The sequence below is a fragment of the Chrysochloris asiatica genome, unplaced genomic scaffold (assembly GCF_000296735.1).
Source record: "Chrysochloris asiatica unplaced genomic scaffold, ChrAsi1.0 scaffold00533, whole genome shotgun sequence".
In the NCBI taxonomy this organism is placed as follows: domain Eukaryota; kingdom Metazoa; phylum Chordata; class Mammalia; order Afrosoricida; family Chrysochloridae; genus Chrysochloris; species Chrysochloris asiatica.
The window spans coordinates 379,385-397,934 of NW_006409051.1; the positions used below are offsets into that span (position 1 = coordinate 379,385).

Here is an 18,550-nt window from a genome sequence, read left to right on the forward strand (position 1 = left end):
TTGGCAATGCAAAGGTAGAAGTTTTGTAACAAGGAAGGGAGTGATTAATTCTCCAGGATAGGAGCGGAGGCCTCTGGGACCATCAATGGAGAAGAGCCGAGAGCGGGACACTACGCAAAGAGATGCCTGAGACAAAGACAGAGATGATGACGTGGAGTGATGAAGCGGCTGGGGACTTTGGACCCAGAGAGGGAAAGGGACTGTGGGCCGAAAACTGGGGGGAGAAGGGAGAAGTCTAGGGGGCAGATTTCTGGGATATACCATTTGGGTGGTTGATGATGCATGGAGGGGATTGGAACCATGGCAATGAGATGATATACGATGGAATGAATGTAAAACTAAAGTTCTCTCATGTAAACTATCATATAATTCACAATAAAACATTTTAAAAAAAAAGGGGTGGTGGTGGTTAATCTTACAGTTCAGAAACAGAGGACCTTAGGACCATCAAGAGAGAAGCCCACAAGCAAATGTGGGACCTTATCCAGTTCTTAGAAGCAGCAGTGCCAGAGACGGTGGCAGAGATGGGGCATAGAGAGGGTGAGCGGCTGAGGACTCTAGATTCATGGACTAATGAAGAGAAGGACTAAGAGCTGGTAGCCAGGAGCAGACTTGCAGAATGTGTCTTTTGGAGATGTAAATTATTATATATGCCTAGTGGGGTTTTTTGTTTGTTTTTTAAGAAGCTAAAGTGGATAGAGAGAAATACTGTTAACGGATGGTCCATGGAGGGGATTATAATCAATGTAATGAAACAAGGTATATGACTTGTTGAATGTAAAACTGATGATATGCCCTGTAAACTTTCACTCAATCCACAATAAAAACCTTAAAAAAAAGAAAAAAAGAAGGTAATGGGATGACATATACAAAATTCTGAAATAAAAAATTACAAAGAATCATATACCCAGCAAATAAAGCCCCTCTAATACATTTAGGATATTTTCAGATAAACAGAAATCAAAGCAATTTATATAAAACAGACCAGAGGCGAGGCTTGATGGCAGATTAGGGAGAAGTGCGGTGCTGATCTCCAATAGCAATATCACAGAATATCGGACAAAGGAGGTTCAGGGGTCAGTCCTCGAACTCTAAACTACATATAAAGATGTATTTAGAAGGATCAAAGGCTTACTGCTAGTAGGATTTTTGCAGAAGCAAGAGAGGTGGCATTTTCTGATCTGCGGCTGCCAGCGAGTGCCAGTGTGGTCATCTTGGACATGACAGAGCAGAAGGATCAGGAACGTGATCCCATCAGAGGTCTCACTGATCGTAGGAGATAAAGGTGTGAAGATTTTTTCCTGTTTATTGGTTTCTCACTGTCTGCACATCTCCACTCTGGTGACTAGAGGAGGTAACTGAGCAAGTGGGTGCCTCCCTGCCCCCAAAGGATTCTACTATGCATGTGTACTAATCTGCTCAGCAAAGACTACTACAAGCAGAATATGAGAGGGAGGAGTCAACAGCAACTGCTTTAAAAAGAACGGTCTCTAAGAACGGCTCCAACCGGCAGAGCAAAGGGCATTACAGTAATACTCATGTTTTCTGTGTGTGATTATAGACTGTAGTATTCAGTCTGGTTTTTTAGCTGTTGTGGACTTATTTTTTGGTTTTGGTTTGCATTTTACCTTGGGAAAGGGAGGGTCTTTCTCTCCCTATGTTAACCAAGAAGAGACAGCAATTGTGGCCTCATAGCTAAACTACTATCACACCCTATAAAATCCCACCATCCAGGCAAGAACCAATACCAGCTGTTATACACCAGATGGACATCCAACACCTGCTACAGTTACTCTGAGTTGAGTAAGAAAAGAAAGAAAAAGAAATTTCTTTGTGGGCTACCAGGGGTAGCAGGGAGGGGATGGTAGAGCACAGGTTAGGGGACAAACATATAGTTTGGGTACTGGGGGGGACAATACACAAGAAGGGTGGGGTTGGAAGAACAAGGTAGGTATGGGAACATTTAGGCAAGTTTGCATGGGCTACATGGGACAGAGGTAAATAGTGATGTATGCTCAACCACAGGGCTCTGTGATACAGGATTTGAGACATAGTCTCAATGGGTAAAAGAGGGGAAATACTGTTAAGATGCTTGACTGTCTTATGAATATTGGATTCCCTTGCCTACTATTGTAAAATACATACTTAAGTGGGACAGAAAGGAGTATCGGGAAACATGATTACAGAAAACCTGTATGTCCATCATTAGCCTTTAACTATTTGGAATACCTAAAAGAGGCTCCAGAATTTGCCCAGTGAAGGAGGCTTCTTGCGGAGCCTCTGTAGTGTATAGGACCTTAGGTAGAATTCTGAGCCACATCCAGAACCTTGGTAGGTGGGACATTTCCACTTGAAAGGACATGCAGACCAGCCTGGAGCAGCCAGAGGAACAGACAATACTTCTTGAAAGAAACACCAGCAGGAAAAATCAAAAACAAAAATGGCAGTGTGATTGGCTACTACAAGAAAAAGCAAGTAGTTCGCTGGGGAGCCATAAAGGCAAGTAATCAACTCCCTTTAAGACAAACCCTCTTTTCAAGACTGAAACTCAAAGAGAACACATGAGCAGACGTGTAAGTTTACTGGCGACCACGTTGGTCTGCTGGTAAATGGAAGAGGGGAAAGGCAGCAATGAAGAAATGGGCTGAGTTCCACCACGATCCATAGACTCCTGTTAAGCCTGGAGATGAGAGAGAGAAGAGGAAGGATGGATAGGTCCAAAGTGTGGTGAGATCAGGGGACACCTGAGCCCATGGACAAGGACATGTCAACAAAGGGCTAGAGTTGAGAGTGAAGCATACACTGATATGAAGTGAGGGGAGATGCACAAGAATACCCACACTTGCAGATAGTACCCATTTTGTTATCATGACTAATAGCAATTGTCACAACTGTAAAGGTAGAAGTTTTGTGAACAAAAAAGAGAGTTTTTGTTAATCTTACATTCCAGGAACAGAGGACCCTAAGACCATCAAGGGAGAAGAGCATGAGCAGAATGTAGGACCCTATCCAGAGAAGTAATGACACCAGAGATGTAGGCAGAGATGATGACATTGAGAGATAGAGCAACTGAGGACTCGAAACTCTTGGAACGAGAAACACTGTGTGCTGGCAGCCATGAGGCTGGCTTGCAGAATGTGCCTTTCAGTTATTTAAATGATTATATATTCCTGAGTGTTTTTGTGTACATAAAAAAAAAAAGGCTAGAGGAAAAAGAACAAAATACTGTTGAAAGGTGATGCATGGAGCGGATTGTAATCACTGCAATGATAGGAAATACAATAGGATGAGTGCAAAACTGATGTTCTCCCATATAAACTATCACTCAGTTTGTAATAAAAGCTTAAAAAACATAAAACAAAAACAAAGGCAGATCAAGTTTACAAACTACTAGTACTGAGATATTTACCTTCAAACTCACTAATTCAGGGTTCTATTGCTTCAAAGTTACTTCTTTGTCCATTCAATGTATTTTCTATTTCTGAAATCTTAGAATTAACCTTCTGGATTTCTAATCGCAAAGTTTTTTCTTGTTTCCAAATTTGCACTTACTTTCTGAAGTAAAAGGTATTGTTATGACCAAGTACCAACAACAGAAGACAACAACCTAAGATTACTATATATGACAAAACTACCCAGAACTAAATCTGGATACAAAAGTATCCTAAGTAAAACAAAAGTAAAAGCCTGAAAAAAGTGAACCAGATATATCAATTTATTACAAAGTCAACTATACAGCAAAATGAGGGAATAGTGTAAATGCAGAGCTTTCAAATAGCAAGGAAATCAAGTATACTTAAAGATAAAACATACTATTAAATTTTAAAAAGTAATAAATTACAGAATAACCTCAAAGAAAATTAATACATTTCCACATCAAAATTTTAAAGAGGAAAACAACAATTTGGTAAACAATTAACACAACAGAAATGAAAATGAGAAGAAAACCCAGAAACAAAATGAACTCAGTACAATTGTTTTTCTTTTTTATATCTCCATTTCCTTCCCCTCTTTTCTCTTTTTAACTATTCGTGTTTTTTTATTTCTTCCTTTTATTTTCTGTATTATTTTTCTTTTCTATAGTTCCATTTCCCTTTTCCCGTTTTGTGTTTATACTGGTTACTGCCTGTGTTTTTGTTTCTTTTTTCTCTTTAGTATTTTCTTTCTTCATTGTTGGTTCCTTGTTGTTTTTGATTTGCTTTGGGAGGGGGAGTTTTCTATTTCCCACATAACAGGAGATAGTCACTGTATCCATATAGCCAAAAACAAAAACAATCAAAGGAAAAAACAAACAAACAAAACCAATAATGCGGCTGTTGGAATGAGAGAGGAGAAAACTCTGGGTGGCTCCTGAAAGCCAAGGATCTCATTATATGAGTGTGGGAAAGATGTGGCAGGGGAGTTCTTGGAACTATATAGAGATCCTATCAGCCACGGTATTACTAATTTCAAGGCCCTCAATCCAGAAGTAGTTCATAGAGATCCTTGATGGAGCTAGTTTCAGTATCTGTTAGGCTCACAGGGCAGTTGGAGGCAAGGTGACTTGTTACATGCTACTCTGATAGCTCTGCAAGTTCTGTAGATCCTAAGTCGAACCCCCCCCCCCCCAAGTCCACACACAAAAACAGGTCACCAAAGCAGCACAATCAGCCTCTACCTTAAACTAGCCTGGAAAGCAATGAATGGACTGGGAACAGACGAGGGAAGTAGCTGGCCACACTTCTGGTCACCAAGGTAGTATGAGGAAAAAGAAGGAATTACACCTTTCTAATGGCCTGCATGCTCTGTCAGGCTACCTGCTGTTGCCAAAGCTGTTCACAAAGGTTCATGCTGCTCGTGGCCATTCATCATGCAGTTTCCCTCTATAGTTGTCGCTGTTCAGCCTCTTCTCCCAGCAAAATCTTGGAGACCTGAACTTCAGATGGCTAGAGAAGACCTGAACTTCTAACCTTCTCAAGTTCAGGTCTCCAGGATCTTCATCTGTTTAATTTAGTCTCTTGCATCTTTACTGTAGAAGGACCATGTAGTGTGTCTGCCTACTCTGCCATCTTCACACAATTGTTGTTGAGTGCTGCTGAGTCAGTTCCAACTCACAGTGAACCTTTATAGGTTTTCCAAGAAGTGCCTGGTGAGTTTAAACCACTGACCTTGTGGATAAAACTGACCTTAACATTGAGTGCTTATCATACAGCACCACACCAGGACTTTACAATAAAAAGTAAAAAAGAAAATTTATGTGAGTGACAGACCATAAAGAACATTAAAATTCAGAAATAAAAGTGATAGAAAAGAAATATAAATAGAACAAATAATTAAATAGAAGGAACTAGAAGATAAAACCAAAATAGAGAAGGCTTTAAGAAAAAGATAACAGGAAGAAAGGAACATTTTTCAATAAAAAGGGAAAGTACCATGGACTGCTAAAGGAACAAACAGATCTGTGTTGGAAGAAGTGCAACCAAAGTATTTCTTGGAGGCCAGGATGGCCAAATTTAGTCACTCATACTTCGGACATATGGTCAGGAGGGACCAGTCACTGGAGAAGGATATCATGTTTGGTAAGGTGGAGGGTAAGAGAAGGAGAGGAAGACCCCCAGTGAGATGGATTGGCAAAGTGGCAACATCAGTGGGTTCAAGCATGGCAACAATTGTGAGGTTGGCCCAGAACAGGGCACTGTTTCATTCTGTTGTGCATAGGGTCACTATGAGTCGGTACCGACTCGATGGCACCTAACAACACAAGACCTTTGAAAGGGAAAAGATAGCGGTCTAAGCAGAAAGGATTAGCCAACTCTCCAAGAGTTCTCTTATTGGATTGAGAACCAATAAGAGCAGACAACAAACAGATTTATTTATATATATGGCAACACCTTCCAAAATTCAGTCCAGATATGGAAAGGTCCACAACAGAACAAAACCATAAGACTGAAAATAGGAAATATGAGATATCAGTCTATGATCAGGACAACTATAAAGCAAAGGTGGGAAAGTATAGTTACAGAGGTCAAAGTGGTGATTTCAGGATAAAACATAATGCTTTAAAATGGGGAAGGAATTAATAAAGTACAGGGTAAATTCAAAGAAACTTAATAAACCTTCACATCAAATCAAGAAAAGGAAAATCCATGAAGATTCTATAAACAGTAAAACTATAAAGGAAGTGACAACAAAAAGCACACACACAAATAAACAGGAAAAGCATGCAGAACAAAGAAACCAACAGTACCACACACACACACACACAAAACCCAGCAAAATTACTGCAATCACTACTTACCTATTGATAAAAATACAAAACCTCAAATGATTAAATGTGCCAGTCAAGAGACAGAGAGTAAGTAGTAGAATGAATACGAAAACAGGATCCTTAAACATGCTGCTTAAAAGAGATACACCTAACATACAAAGATGAAAAAAGACTAAAGGTTCAAGGATGACAAACTTCTATCAGCCACTTATGCCATCCATAGGATATAGGACAATTTAACATTGCGAAAATGTCACTACTACTATATGGCACAATCCCAATCCACATTCCAACAACATTTGTTAAAGAGATGGAAAAAACTATTATGACCTTTATGTGGAAAAGAAAAGACACCTCAAATTAGTAAAGCATTACTTTAAAAAAAGAACTGAGTCAGAGGACTCTCGTTCCCTGATCTTAAGACTTACTAAACAGCCATAGTGGTAAAAACAGCCTGGTACTGGTACAAGGAAAGATATATAAGTCAATAGAACAGTTACTTCAAGTTAGCATCTAGAAGTAAATCCATCCACAGTCAAGTGATCTTTGACAAAGGGCCAAAACAAATGGGGAAGAGATAGTCTTCCCCAGATTGTGCTGGCAAAACTGGAAATCAATTTGCAAAAGAACGAAACAAGATCCATAAATCACACCTAAACAAACTCAACATAGATTAAAGATCTAAATATAAATCCCAGAACTAAAAAGATCATCAATGAAAAAATCAGGATAAATTGAAAGGCTTTAATACATGGAATACATAGACTATCAAACATGGCAAAAAATACACAAACAATAGAAGACAAAATAGATGACTGGAACATACTAAAAATTAGACACTTTAGAGCATCAAAAGATTTCACTAAAAGAGTGAAAAGAGAACACACAGACTGGGGAAATTTTTATTGAAATGACATATCAGAGAAGGACTAGTATCTAAAATTTATAGAAAGCACAACATCACTACAAGAAAAAGACAAACAATCCAATTGAAAAATGGGCACAGGACATGAACTTCACATCGGCAGTCAATAAACAAAGGAAGAAACATTCACAATCATTATCCATTGTTGTTGCTGTTGCTAAGTGCCACCGTGTTGGTTCTGACTCATAAGGTTTCCAAGGAGCAGCTGGTGAGCTTGAACCACCAATCTTGCAGTTCACAATGACCTTGCAGCCTATAGCATAAACCCAGAGCCAAACCAGGACTTCCATTAGCCACTGTTATGTTAAGTGCCCTCAAGTAGATTCTGACCCATAGAGACCCTACAGAAGGTTTCCAAGGAGCAGCTGGTGAGCTTCAACCACCAACCTTACAGTTCAAATGACTTTATAGTCTGACACCAGGACTCCCCATTAGCCATTTGTTGTTGTTGTTAAGTGCTGTCCAGTTGATTCTGACTCATAGTGACCCTGCACAGGGTTTCCTAGGCTGTAAATCTTTACGGGAGCAGAAAGCCTCATCTTTCTCCCGCGGAAAGGCTGGCAGTTTCGAACTGCCGACCTTAAGGTTAATAGCCCGATTCGAAACCACTACGCTACCAGAGAAAGATGCAAATCAAAACAACTGAAATATCTCACAGCGTTATTAACAGCAAAATTCAAAAAAGCAGAGGACAGCAATTGCTGGCAAGGGTGTGGAGAGACTAGGATGCTTCTGGGATTGTAAAATGGTTAAACCACTCTGGAAAACAGCATGGCGCTTCCTCAGAAAGGTGGGGCCAAATCTGTCATTTTTGATGCAGTATAAATTGCAGAGTGTGGAATTTTCAGAGGAAGGGTTATAGAGAAATAGAAACATTGCCTCTGAAGTATACAGACCTAGATTGAGAATATGTTTAGAAACAACAGATTCAGACTCTGATACATTTCTTTAACAAAGGTGTCTATAATTTTATAGTAATACTTTCTAACTTATTGTCATATTTGTTATACAAAGAAAAGCAAATTTATATCTGATTTTATATGTTGCCAAACTGACTTTTAAGTGTTAAGACAGCTATCTGTCATCAACATGCAAGAAAAAGGAACTATAAAGCCCATAAGCCTTTTCTTAGAAATCCATGAAAGAATGTGCCTTAGACTGTCAGAATGACTAGAGAGAAAGTAACAAAGACTTGTGATGAATACAGTATATATTTACATGTCAGTCTAAGGTTAAATAAGGAATATAAGAGAGAGACTACAGTATACTGTATGCTGTGACAATGTAGATAACGTACAAATAAAAATGAGAACCAGAAAGAGAACAGGAAAAACTAATATACAAATCAAGAAAAATTTTTTCAGTAATTAATTTGGTGGTAGAGTTGATACAGTTATTGTAAGTTTGCTTTATACATAATATGAACAATACAATTGAATCATTACAAGTTATTCTATATTTCTGATGTCTTGTAGAAAGAAGAATTTTTGAAAAGGAAAAAATAAACAACAGGTATAAGGATAACGTAGAATGAGGAGCTCTGCTAAGTGTAGTGGTTACGAGTCAGGCTGCTAACCTGAAGGTCAGCAGTTGGAAACTACCAGCAGCTCCGTGGGAAAGAAATGAGGCTTTCTACTCCCTATGCAGGGTTGCTATGAGTCAGAATCGACTCCATGGCATACCACCACCACCACTACATAAGATAGAAAGGGTTAAACAAACCCTAAAAGGCATAAATTTGGATTTGGAAAGCAAACACATAATCTAGCCTTAACTCTGTCTATTTCTCTGGGCAAACTGTAGTACCTCTTTTAGCTATTCCACTCAGCTGTAAGCTGAAGACAGTCTTATATTCTATAATCATCATTTCCCACCATTCCTTTCTATCCCACTTGAATGTCTATTTTACAATAGTAGACAGAGGAAACCAATATCCACAAGGTAGTTAAGCACCTTAACATTATTTCCCTTCCTTTACTCATTCAGAGTATGTCTCTATCTCTATATCACAGAGCCCCATTGTTCCAAGATTGAGTACATATACCCATTTAGCCCACACATACCTCCCTAAGTCTTCCCTATTTTCCTTGTTCATCATCCCCCTCTCCATTTTGGTGTATTGCACCCCCCCCCCCCCTTGTATATTCCCATTCCCATAACCTGAGCCTGGTGTGGCGCTGTGGATTAATGCACCAGACTGCAAAGCCCTTTGAAATGCAAAGTCGGTGGTTCAAGCTCACCAGCTACTCTTCGGAAACCCTATACAGGGTTGCTATGGGTGGGAACCAACTCCAAGGTACTTAACAACAACAACAATAACCTGTGTCTTATTGTCCCCTCCCATCAATGAATTCTTCTTTTAGTATGGAAATCTTTTCTTGAGCTTTTAGAATACTGGTCTTATGCAGTATTTGTCCTTTTGTGAATAATTTCACTCAACATAATGTTCTCAATGCTCATCCATGTTAAGAGGTGTTTAGATGCATCATTATTCTTTTATTTTTAATGTATTGCAAGTGACCTATCCGCATCCCCTTTCATCAGCCCTGACTAGGCAGAATGGATACTACTCAGTGCAATTCTACCTTGCTCCAAGCCTTCTTGATCTAGGTTCCCTCTTGAAAGCTTCTAAGTCAGTCACTTCTTGCCTTGGTAGCTCCCCCACTTCTGGGTAGCCAATGTCCAAGTTGCCCATCCCTGTCCTCTCCATGTGCAGAAGTGGGAATGATCCTCGCTATGAAGATTTCTTCATTCTTTTGAGCTACTGCATCCATAGGTGTGTGTTAATTTCATCAAATTGTATCAGATTATTCTTTATTTCTTCTTCTTTCTTCTTCTGTTTGAGCTCTGATCATCCAGCCATTGAAACCAGTTCAAGTGGGTATTATCTGCAAGTGTGGGTATAGTTATGCATGTGCCCTCTCTTCTTATTAGCTGGATGTGTCACTCTCCACGCTAGTCCTCTGTGGCTATGTTGCTGACTCTGGGTCCAAGAGTCCCCTGAATTTGGCACACTAATGGCAAACCAAGTCTCCACCTGGGTTCACAGGAGTCTATTGAGCATTGTAGGGCTTAGCTTGCAGCTCCATTGCTGTTTTTCCCTCATTTCCCTTTATCAGTGATGAATGTGATCGCCAATCAGAGCACACATTCCTATTGAGCCTTAGTCTTAGAAGGGTGTTTGCCCTGAGGGGGACCTGACCACTGGCCTTGATGTCTCCTGGACGAGCCACTTATTTGTTCTTGTTTAGTCAGACTGCCTATATTGTTTTGTATTTTTTCTGTCGGTCTTTCTTTCAAAAAGTATTTTCTGATCTTGGTGACTTTCTTTTGGGGTCTATCCTTCCTGGGGTACGTTCAGCTTCTTGAATGTTTATCTTTCAAAATGTTACGGAAATTTTCTTCCAGAAGCTCTTCAACTATTTCCTTTGTGAACTTCTCTGGTTCTGGAATGCCAATAATTCTTAACTTGTTCCTCTTCATGTTATCCAGCATGAATCTTAGACTCTCTTCAGATTTTTTAATCCTTTTTTCAGCTTGTTCTTCTATCTTAGCAGTATTGAGAGAATTGACTTCCAGCTCACTAGTTCTGGCTTCCATCTCTTCTATTCTCCTTTCCCCTTTCAGTGTATTGTCCATTTCTGATAGCTTATGATTTATCACCTGGATATCTTTCTGCTGGTTTTTAATTGTTTCCAATGCTGTATCACTTTTATTTGATTGCTCCTATAGTACTTTCCTGACTTCTTCCTTGTTTTCCTCCACCCCTTTTCAGAGCATTTGAATTTGTTTCCATATCATTCTTCTGAAATCTTTCTCAGGTATATCCAAACCTGCTCTTTCCCCTCTAGAAAGCCTTTGTCTGTCTCCAGCTCATTTCCATCAGCTACTCTCTTCTGTTTTTGAATGTGTTTCAATATTGATTGTTGCCTTTTATTCGTCATGATAGTTATGTGGTGTTTGTTTTGTTTTTTACAGCTTAAGTGAATATTTGTTGTTTGTTGTTGAGCTTACTGGGTGTTTCCTGGTGAATATGATGAGGAGATAGGCTTCCCTTTTCGTATGTAAAGCTTAGCGGGTATTGTTGGGTCTTGTCTCAGTGGTGGAATATTATGGGGGATGCTGATAGTTTGGCTATATGGCCACGATTGCTGTCTCTTCTTGGGTAACGTAGGGAGGAAAAAGCTCCCACCTCCAGAAAAGATGTGTGTTCAAAAGGACCAAAACCAGAAGTACTATAAATGTATAGACAAAAATCACCACTTTGGAACAGAAATGAAGCTGTGGTCGACTTTCCCGAGCTACACCATCAGTGTGTGTGCAATTAGAAGCCTCCAGCAGAGGGTGTGGGTGTTCACTCTCTCAGGCCCCTCCTCTAGTCACTGCAGTAGAGGTGCACAGGTAGATATTAGGGAGTTAATGGGAGAAAGATTGTGCACTATTTTTGTCTCTGCAGGTCAGTTAGGTATTTGTGTGTGCACAGTGCAATTCTTGGGATGGTTGGGTCCTGTTATGCTAGAGTTTTACAGATTGCTTTCAACTGGTCCTACGCAGGGAAACTGGGCAGAGCAGCGGCCATGGACTGCAAGGTCAGCAGCTCGGAACCACCAGCCGCACCAAAGGAGAAAGGCAAGGCACTTAGCTCCCACTCAGACCCACATCGCTGAAAATCCCACACAGGGTTGTCTGGATTCGGAACCTACTCCACGGTGCAGTGACACGAGGGGTCCTACTGGGGAAACTTTTGGCTCTGTGGCTCCGCAGGTGACGTTATAAGTCACCGTCAAGCTCCCTCTCTCTGTACAGTGGGAAAGCTATCCTGCCTGATGTCTGGGCTAAGCAATAAAGGTGGGACAGGGAGAGAAAGAGGGAAAAATGTGTAGTCTCCCGTGTCTCTCTCTCTTATTATTTTATTTTATTTTTTTTGCAGATGCCTCTGAACCACTTTCAGCACAGTTTTCTGTGCTGGACTGGCTTTAGCGCCCCTTCTAAACTCTGCCAGGGTGGGGTCATCACTGAGGGAGTCCTGTCGCCAGATTCCTAACTCTCCATATTTTACTTAATATTGTGATTTTTTTACTTGCGAGTGTGGGAAACTGACATCCTGGATCTTATGATAGAGAGATCTGGAGCCCTGGAGTTGCTCTATGAGCACTTCCTTTGTGAGATTCCCCCTCCCTTCTCACCAGAGCATACCCTACCTAGTTTTTGCTGCTACAGCCCCAAGTCATTAATCTTTAAGGCAGCTTAGTTTTCCATTGTGTGTGTTTACCAAGGTTTGTTTATCCATTTTTCCATTGATGGGCAGTTAGAATGTCTCCTTCTTTTTGCTACTGTGAATAGCGCTGTGATGAACATTGGGGTGCATATATCTACTCATGATTTGACTCGTATTTCTTGTGGATGTATGCCAAATAGAGGAATGCTGGATCATAACGTATTTCTATTTCCAACTTTCTGAAGATGCACCATATTGTTCTCCAGGGTGGTTGAACCATTTTACAATCCCACAAGCAATGTAGGATGGTCCCAGTCTCTCCACACCCTTGTCAGCATTTGTTGTTCTCTGCTTTTTTGAGCTTCACTGTTATTGTCGGAGTGAGATGATATCTCATTGTTTTGATTTGAGTCTCTCTAATGGCTAAGGATCGTGAACATTTCTTCTTATGTTTGTTGACTGCCTGAATGTCTGTCTTCCTTGGGGAAGTGTCTGTTGTTGGAGATAGACTTCTCTTTTCACGGCTATTACAGCCCAATTCAGAGTGTTTTTAGCTGGTATTGGCTCTTGCCCAGATGATGCAAGAGGGTGAGACTGGAGCTTAGCTGTTTGTCTGCAATTGCTGTCTTATGTTGAGTATCGCAAAAAGAGTAAGTACTCTTCCAAGATAGAAGGAAGACCACAGAAAACAGGCTCTTCATGGAAATCCAAAAAAAAAAAAACGGGAAAAAAAGGGGGGCAGAGAAGGGGAGAGAATATGTGAATAAGACTTCAGTGCCACCTAAAAGCCTCTTGCCTTCAAAGCCACCTGAGAAATTTCAAGATGTTCCTGGTGTGCCGTATGATGTAACTCGAGGTTTACTTTTAGCTCCTTCCCCCACTGCTTCTTCCACTCAAGTCTATTCAACTCTTTCTCCTATTGAGAACCAGGCCAGGGCTGGCTGACCCGCTTGGGAAGACACTTCCATTTCAAATTGTTCCTGCTGACTCTTCCTCCTTCTTCGATTCTATGCTCAGCTATCTGCAGTGTGCAGGTTCCTTCCACATGTGTATCAGAACTTTCTCAGGATGTATCTACTCATTTAGGTCTCCCTCTTTTTTATGAGAAGAAATTCTGAAGAATCATTTTAGAAACTGAGGGGTGAAAGTGAATGAAGACAAAAAAGACCCTTTCCCCACAATCCCTGGCCTCCTGGTATCAAGACACTAGAGAAACATCAAAGCAACTTTCAACTCTATTTTTAAAGCTGCTTGCTCTACATAAAAATCATCAACTAACTCAAAGGGGAAGTTTCTTTTCATAGAATTATTCCAACAGAAATGGGAGAAAGAATGACTGAATTCGAATGCCAACATTTTGTAACTCCTAATGAATGAAGGAACTATTTATTGACCTACAAAGGTTAATAATGTCATAAAGAGAAAGGCTATTCAGACATTATGAGTCTTTTGGTGAACAAAGCAACACTGCCCATAAAATATTCTTCCCTAATAATTAAACTTGAATCTTATTAATCATCTAAAGTCAAGTACCATAGAGATATTTTCTCATTCCCAGTGGCAGTTTACATTTATCATGTAGCTTGCAATTTTGCTCAAACTATTTAAACTGACAATGTCACCATCAAATTTTAAAAGCACACTTGAGATCATAAAGAATTTTGCAGATACTGCCTGATATTCTAGTATTTCAAAGCCATTTGAGATTAGAAATAGATTAGATGAGACTCATCAGGTCTTTTCATGCTCACTGATAAATCAATAACAAGAAATTAGAAACAGGAATCTGAAAAGTAGAACAATCCCAGATCTTGATGCTGGAAGAGAACTTACTGATAATATTCTCCAATTTGCTTGTTTGGCAGAAAAGGAATGTAAAGCTACAGCAGTTAAATGATTTAACCAAATTTACACCACAAGTTGGCATTGTGTATACATTGTAATTTTAACTATCAATAAATGTATGCTTCCCTGCATTTACTCTCTTAGAAACTAACAGCCAACAATTTAAAGTAAAAAATTCAATTATAGTTTATAGATTCTAAAGGTCTATATATCACCACTGGAGATCTGCTGGTGTAGTGGGTTACGCTTTGGGCTGCTAACTGCAAGGTTAGCAGTTTGAATACATGAGCTACTCTGCAGGAGAAAGATGAGGCTTTCTGTCCCCATAAAGAACAAACTCATCCAAAGCCCTTTATGGGGTTATCTATGAGTGAGAAATGACTCGATGGCACATAAGAAGTACATGTATCACCATTAGTATTTGTTCTATATTTTCATCTTAGAGGTTGTTGTTGTTGTTAGGTGCCACCGAGTCAGTATTGACCTATAGCGACCTTATGCACAGCAGAACGAAACACTGCCTGATCCTGGGCCAACCTCACTACTGTTGCCACGTTTGAGTCCATCGATGCTGCCACTTGGCCAATCCATCTCGTTGGGAGTCTTCCTCTTTTTCTCTGACCCTCCACCTTACCAAACTGTCATTTAAATAGTTAAGGTAAGGGAGGAAAACATACATTAGTTATTCATATCAGAAACATGTCAACATTTATGAGCTAATGATTACATGCAATATCAAACTATTACTCACCGATTCTTTCTCCATAACTCGGTTTAGCATGACAACAGCTTTTGTTTTCTGTTGCCAAACCATGAGCCAGAAATGACAACATGTATTAGGAAGTGGACCCTGTAAGAACAGAGAAGAAAAATGAGATATAGGAAAGGGGCTAGAAAAGAAGAAGGTTCAAGGAAAATTTCAAGTATGCTCCTGGTCTGTAAACAATGTACCTGATCATAAATAACAACTTTAAATTCCCTTTAATTAAAAAACAGATCTGTATTAGTTAGGATTTTTGGTTATAAATAATTTATTATAAAGTATTTACTAAGGCAGAAAGAGAATTTTTTAGTATATTAGGTGGCCCAGTTTAAAAGAGACACCAGATACATAAGAATAACAACAAAGTAGGAGGTCTCTTAACTCCCTGATCTCAAAACCTACTACACAGTTATCAAAACTGCTCAGAACTGGAGCAACAACAGACATATAGAACAATGAACCAGAATTAAGAATCCAAAAATAAACGCAGCCACCTAAGGACAGCTGATCTTTGACAAAGAGCCAAAATCCATTAAATGGGAAAGTGATAATCACTTTATAACAAATAGTGCTAGAAAAAGTGGCAATCCATTTGCAGAAAAATCAAACAGGATCCATATGTCTTACCAGGCACACAAAAATGAACTCAAGATGGATCAAAGACCTACACACAAAATCTAAAATCATAAAGATCATAAAATACAGTCAAGATTCCGAACAGAAAGGTCTACCTGGCACTCTGTTTCGGACACTGTCACTATTGTCACACTTAATACTGTTACAATCACTGTGTAATCTAGGGTCACAATTATCTGATTGTGTTCTAACTGCAAACGGGATTATTGTTGTTGCTAAGTGCCACTGAGTCGGTTTCAACTCATAGCGACCCTGTAAAGAGTTTCCAAGGAGCAGCAAGTGAGCTTGAACTGCTGACCATGTGGTTCAAATTGACCTTGCAGCCCAGCATATTATCCTCTGTTGCCACACCAGGACTCCACAAAGGGGATGTTGTTGTTAAGTGCCGTTGAGTAGGTTCTGACTCACAGAGACCCTATATAGGGTTTCCAAGGAGAGGGTAAGCTTGACACTAGGACTAGGCAAAGACAATTTCTGTCCCCTTCAGCTTCCACAGCAAGAAGACTAATCATGGCAGTCCTCAAAAGAGGTGTGTGACACCACAGGGCAGCCAAGCAACCCAAGTCAACCCCAAGAATAGTTCCAGAATATGTGGATGGAGAAAGCACCTAAATCACCATGAAACTGTTGTTTATCTACAAAAGCACAATGTGTGCAACTTGTATGGCAGAGTACTGGCCGTTGGTAAAAGGAGTAATGGTCCATATTACAACTTTTCTGTGGGGAACAATGAAGTCACATTATATATATATATACTTCCAATGCCATCACACTGTCTTTAATGAAAGGAATGTTACAAAGTACAATCCTTTTCTCTTGTACACTTCTTAGTGACATCATTTACCTTGATCAAGCTATGTGTACTTCATCTACATTCCAATCAATAATACTTAACAACAACTACCTCAAATGGAGTTATGATGTGGTTCTGTGGGAAAAGCACTGGACTGCTAACCACAAGGATGGAAGTTCAAACCCTCCAAGCTGCTTCTTGGGAACCCTATACATGGTTGCTAATACTTGGAACCCACTCAACAGCACACAACAAAAACAACCACCTCAAGAGAGTCGCCCACCCCCCACCCCACACACACCTTGTTCCTTCACTCCTATCTAACAACGGTAATTACTTATGAGCATTAGTCTCTGTATGTATACATATATATTCTTGTATTCATATAAAAGTGTGACCATACAATACTTGTCCCTTTTGAGACTGATTTAATCTCACTTGACATAAGTTCCTCTAGATTCATCCACATTATAAGATGCTTTAAGTATGTAACATTATTCTTTAATGTTGCACATTACTCAGTTATATGCATGTAACACTTTTGTTTATTCATCCATTACTATTTTTTAAGTACAAGCATTATTATTACCCTTGTAACTGCTATTAACACGTCACAATAAATAATATATAGAACACTTTAGTACCAGGCATGACATGAGTTACATGCAACATCATTTTATATATAAGGAAATGTAGCCTTGTGGAGTCAGATAACTTGTCCAAGGTCACACAATGACTGCAAGGTAATAGAGTAGATTGAGAAGTCCTAGTGGCACAGTGGTTATAGTGCTTGACTATTATTTGACAGGTCAGCAACTTGAACCTACCAAGCTGCTCTGAGGGACAAAGATGTGGCAGTCTACTTCTTCCCTGATTATAGCCTTGGTAACCCTACGGGGCAGACTTCAAATCTATCCTATCGGGTTGCTATGAGAGGAAATGGACTTGACGGCAACGGGTTTTAGGAATGATTAAGAGCATGAACTGTCGTGTCAGACAATGAGGGGTCAAATTAAGGCTTTATCTTAAATGTTGTAGGAGCAGAGTAAAGTTATTTCATGTCTCTGGTCAGGCTAGATTATTTTAAGATAAAGTAAGGCTAATAATAGTATTTTCCATAGAAGTTGTCCTGAAAGCTAAATGATACAATATGAATTTTATAGAGCAATGCTATCAAAGTATTGTTGCTGTTGTTAAGTGATGCTTAGTTGGTTCTGACACACAGCAATCCTGTATAGCATTTCTGAGAAGTGGCTAGTGAGTTTGAACTGCTGACTTCTCCATTCAAACTGGCCTTACAGTCCAATGCATTATCCTGCAGCGTCACACTATGTTGCCATTGTTAAGTACCATCGAGTTGGCTCAAACTCATAGCAACCCTATACAGGGTTTCTGAGGAGCAACTGGTGAGCCTGAATTGCCGACCCTGCAGTTCAAACTGACTGCAGTCCAGTGCATTAACCCACAGTGCCATACCAAGATTCTGTGCTGTAGCACTTACACTCTAAGTAAGGACTTTTTCCCTAGTCAGTTGTACTTAGTGCAATGCTGGTCACAAAGTAGGTACCTACAAATAAATGTATCAAATAAGTGGTGGGACCAGAATTTGCACACAAATAATCTGACTCTAATACCTATAACTCTCGTAACATACAATGGTTGAAATCAATGGTTCCAGAGAGTTAAAGTCATGAATGTAGACTGGGAAAAAAATATGCCCTGAGATAATATTTAAATCTTAAAATATCCCAAGGTGTTCTTAAAACCAAACTATACTTGAAATTACCTACTAAAAATGTCTGCATTGAACATTGTTCTTATAATATCTATCTATATGGGATCAATTAACAGCAACTCAAAAGATTATATAGAATACTTAAGGTGCAGTTAGTTTATACTAATGGAGGAGGAATAACTTCAATAAGGAGGGTAAGCAAGGTTGCTCAACTAAAAAGATATACTCACAGCTACTGAATTATACATGCATACATTGTTGAATTGATTTATGTTATGCTTTGTACATTCTTAACAACAAAAAATAAACAAAAAAAATAAATAAATCACAATCTTGAGAAATACCTACATTTTTAAGAAGAGACAGGAGAACCAATCAGAGACTGGGA

At 39.5% G+C, this 18,550-nt stretch overlaps 1 protein-coding gene across 1 annotated transcript in view; it reads right to left on the reverse strand.

Annotated features, from left to right (window-relative positions):
• Window positions 1-18,550, reverse strand: part of PTPN2 (protein tyrosine phosphatase, non-receptor type 2) — a 151,080-nt gene that overhangs the window by 45,731 nt on the left and 86,799 nt on the right. Inside the window, exon 4 of the mRNA XM_006877595.1 lies at window positions 14,987-15,085. Within this exon, the coding sequence (XP_006877657.1) occupies window positions 14,987-15,085 (99 nt within the window). The remainder of the gene's footprint in view (window positions 1-14,986; window positions 15,086-18,550) is intronic.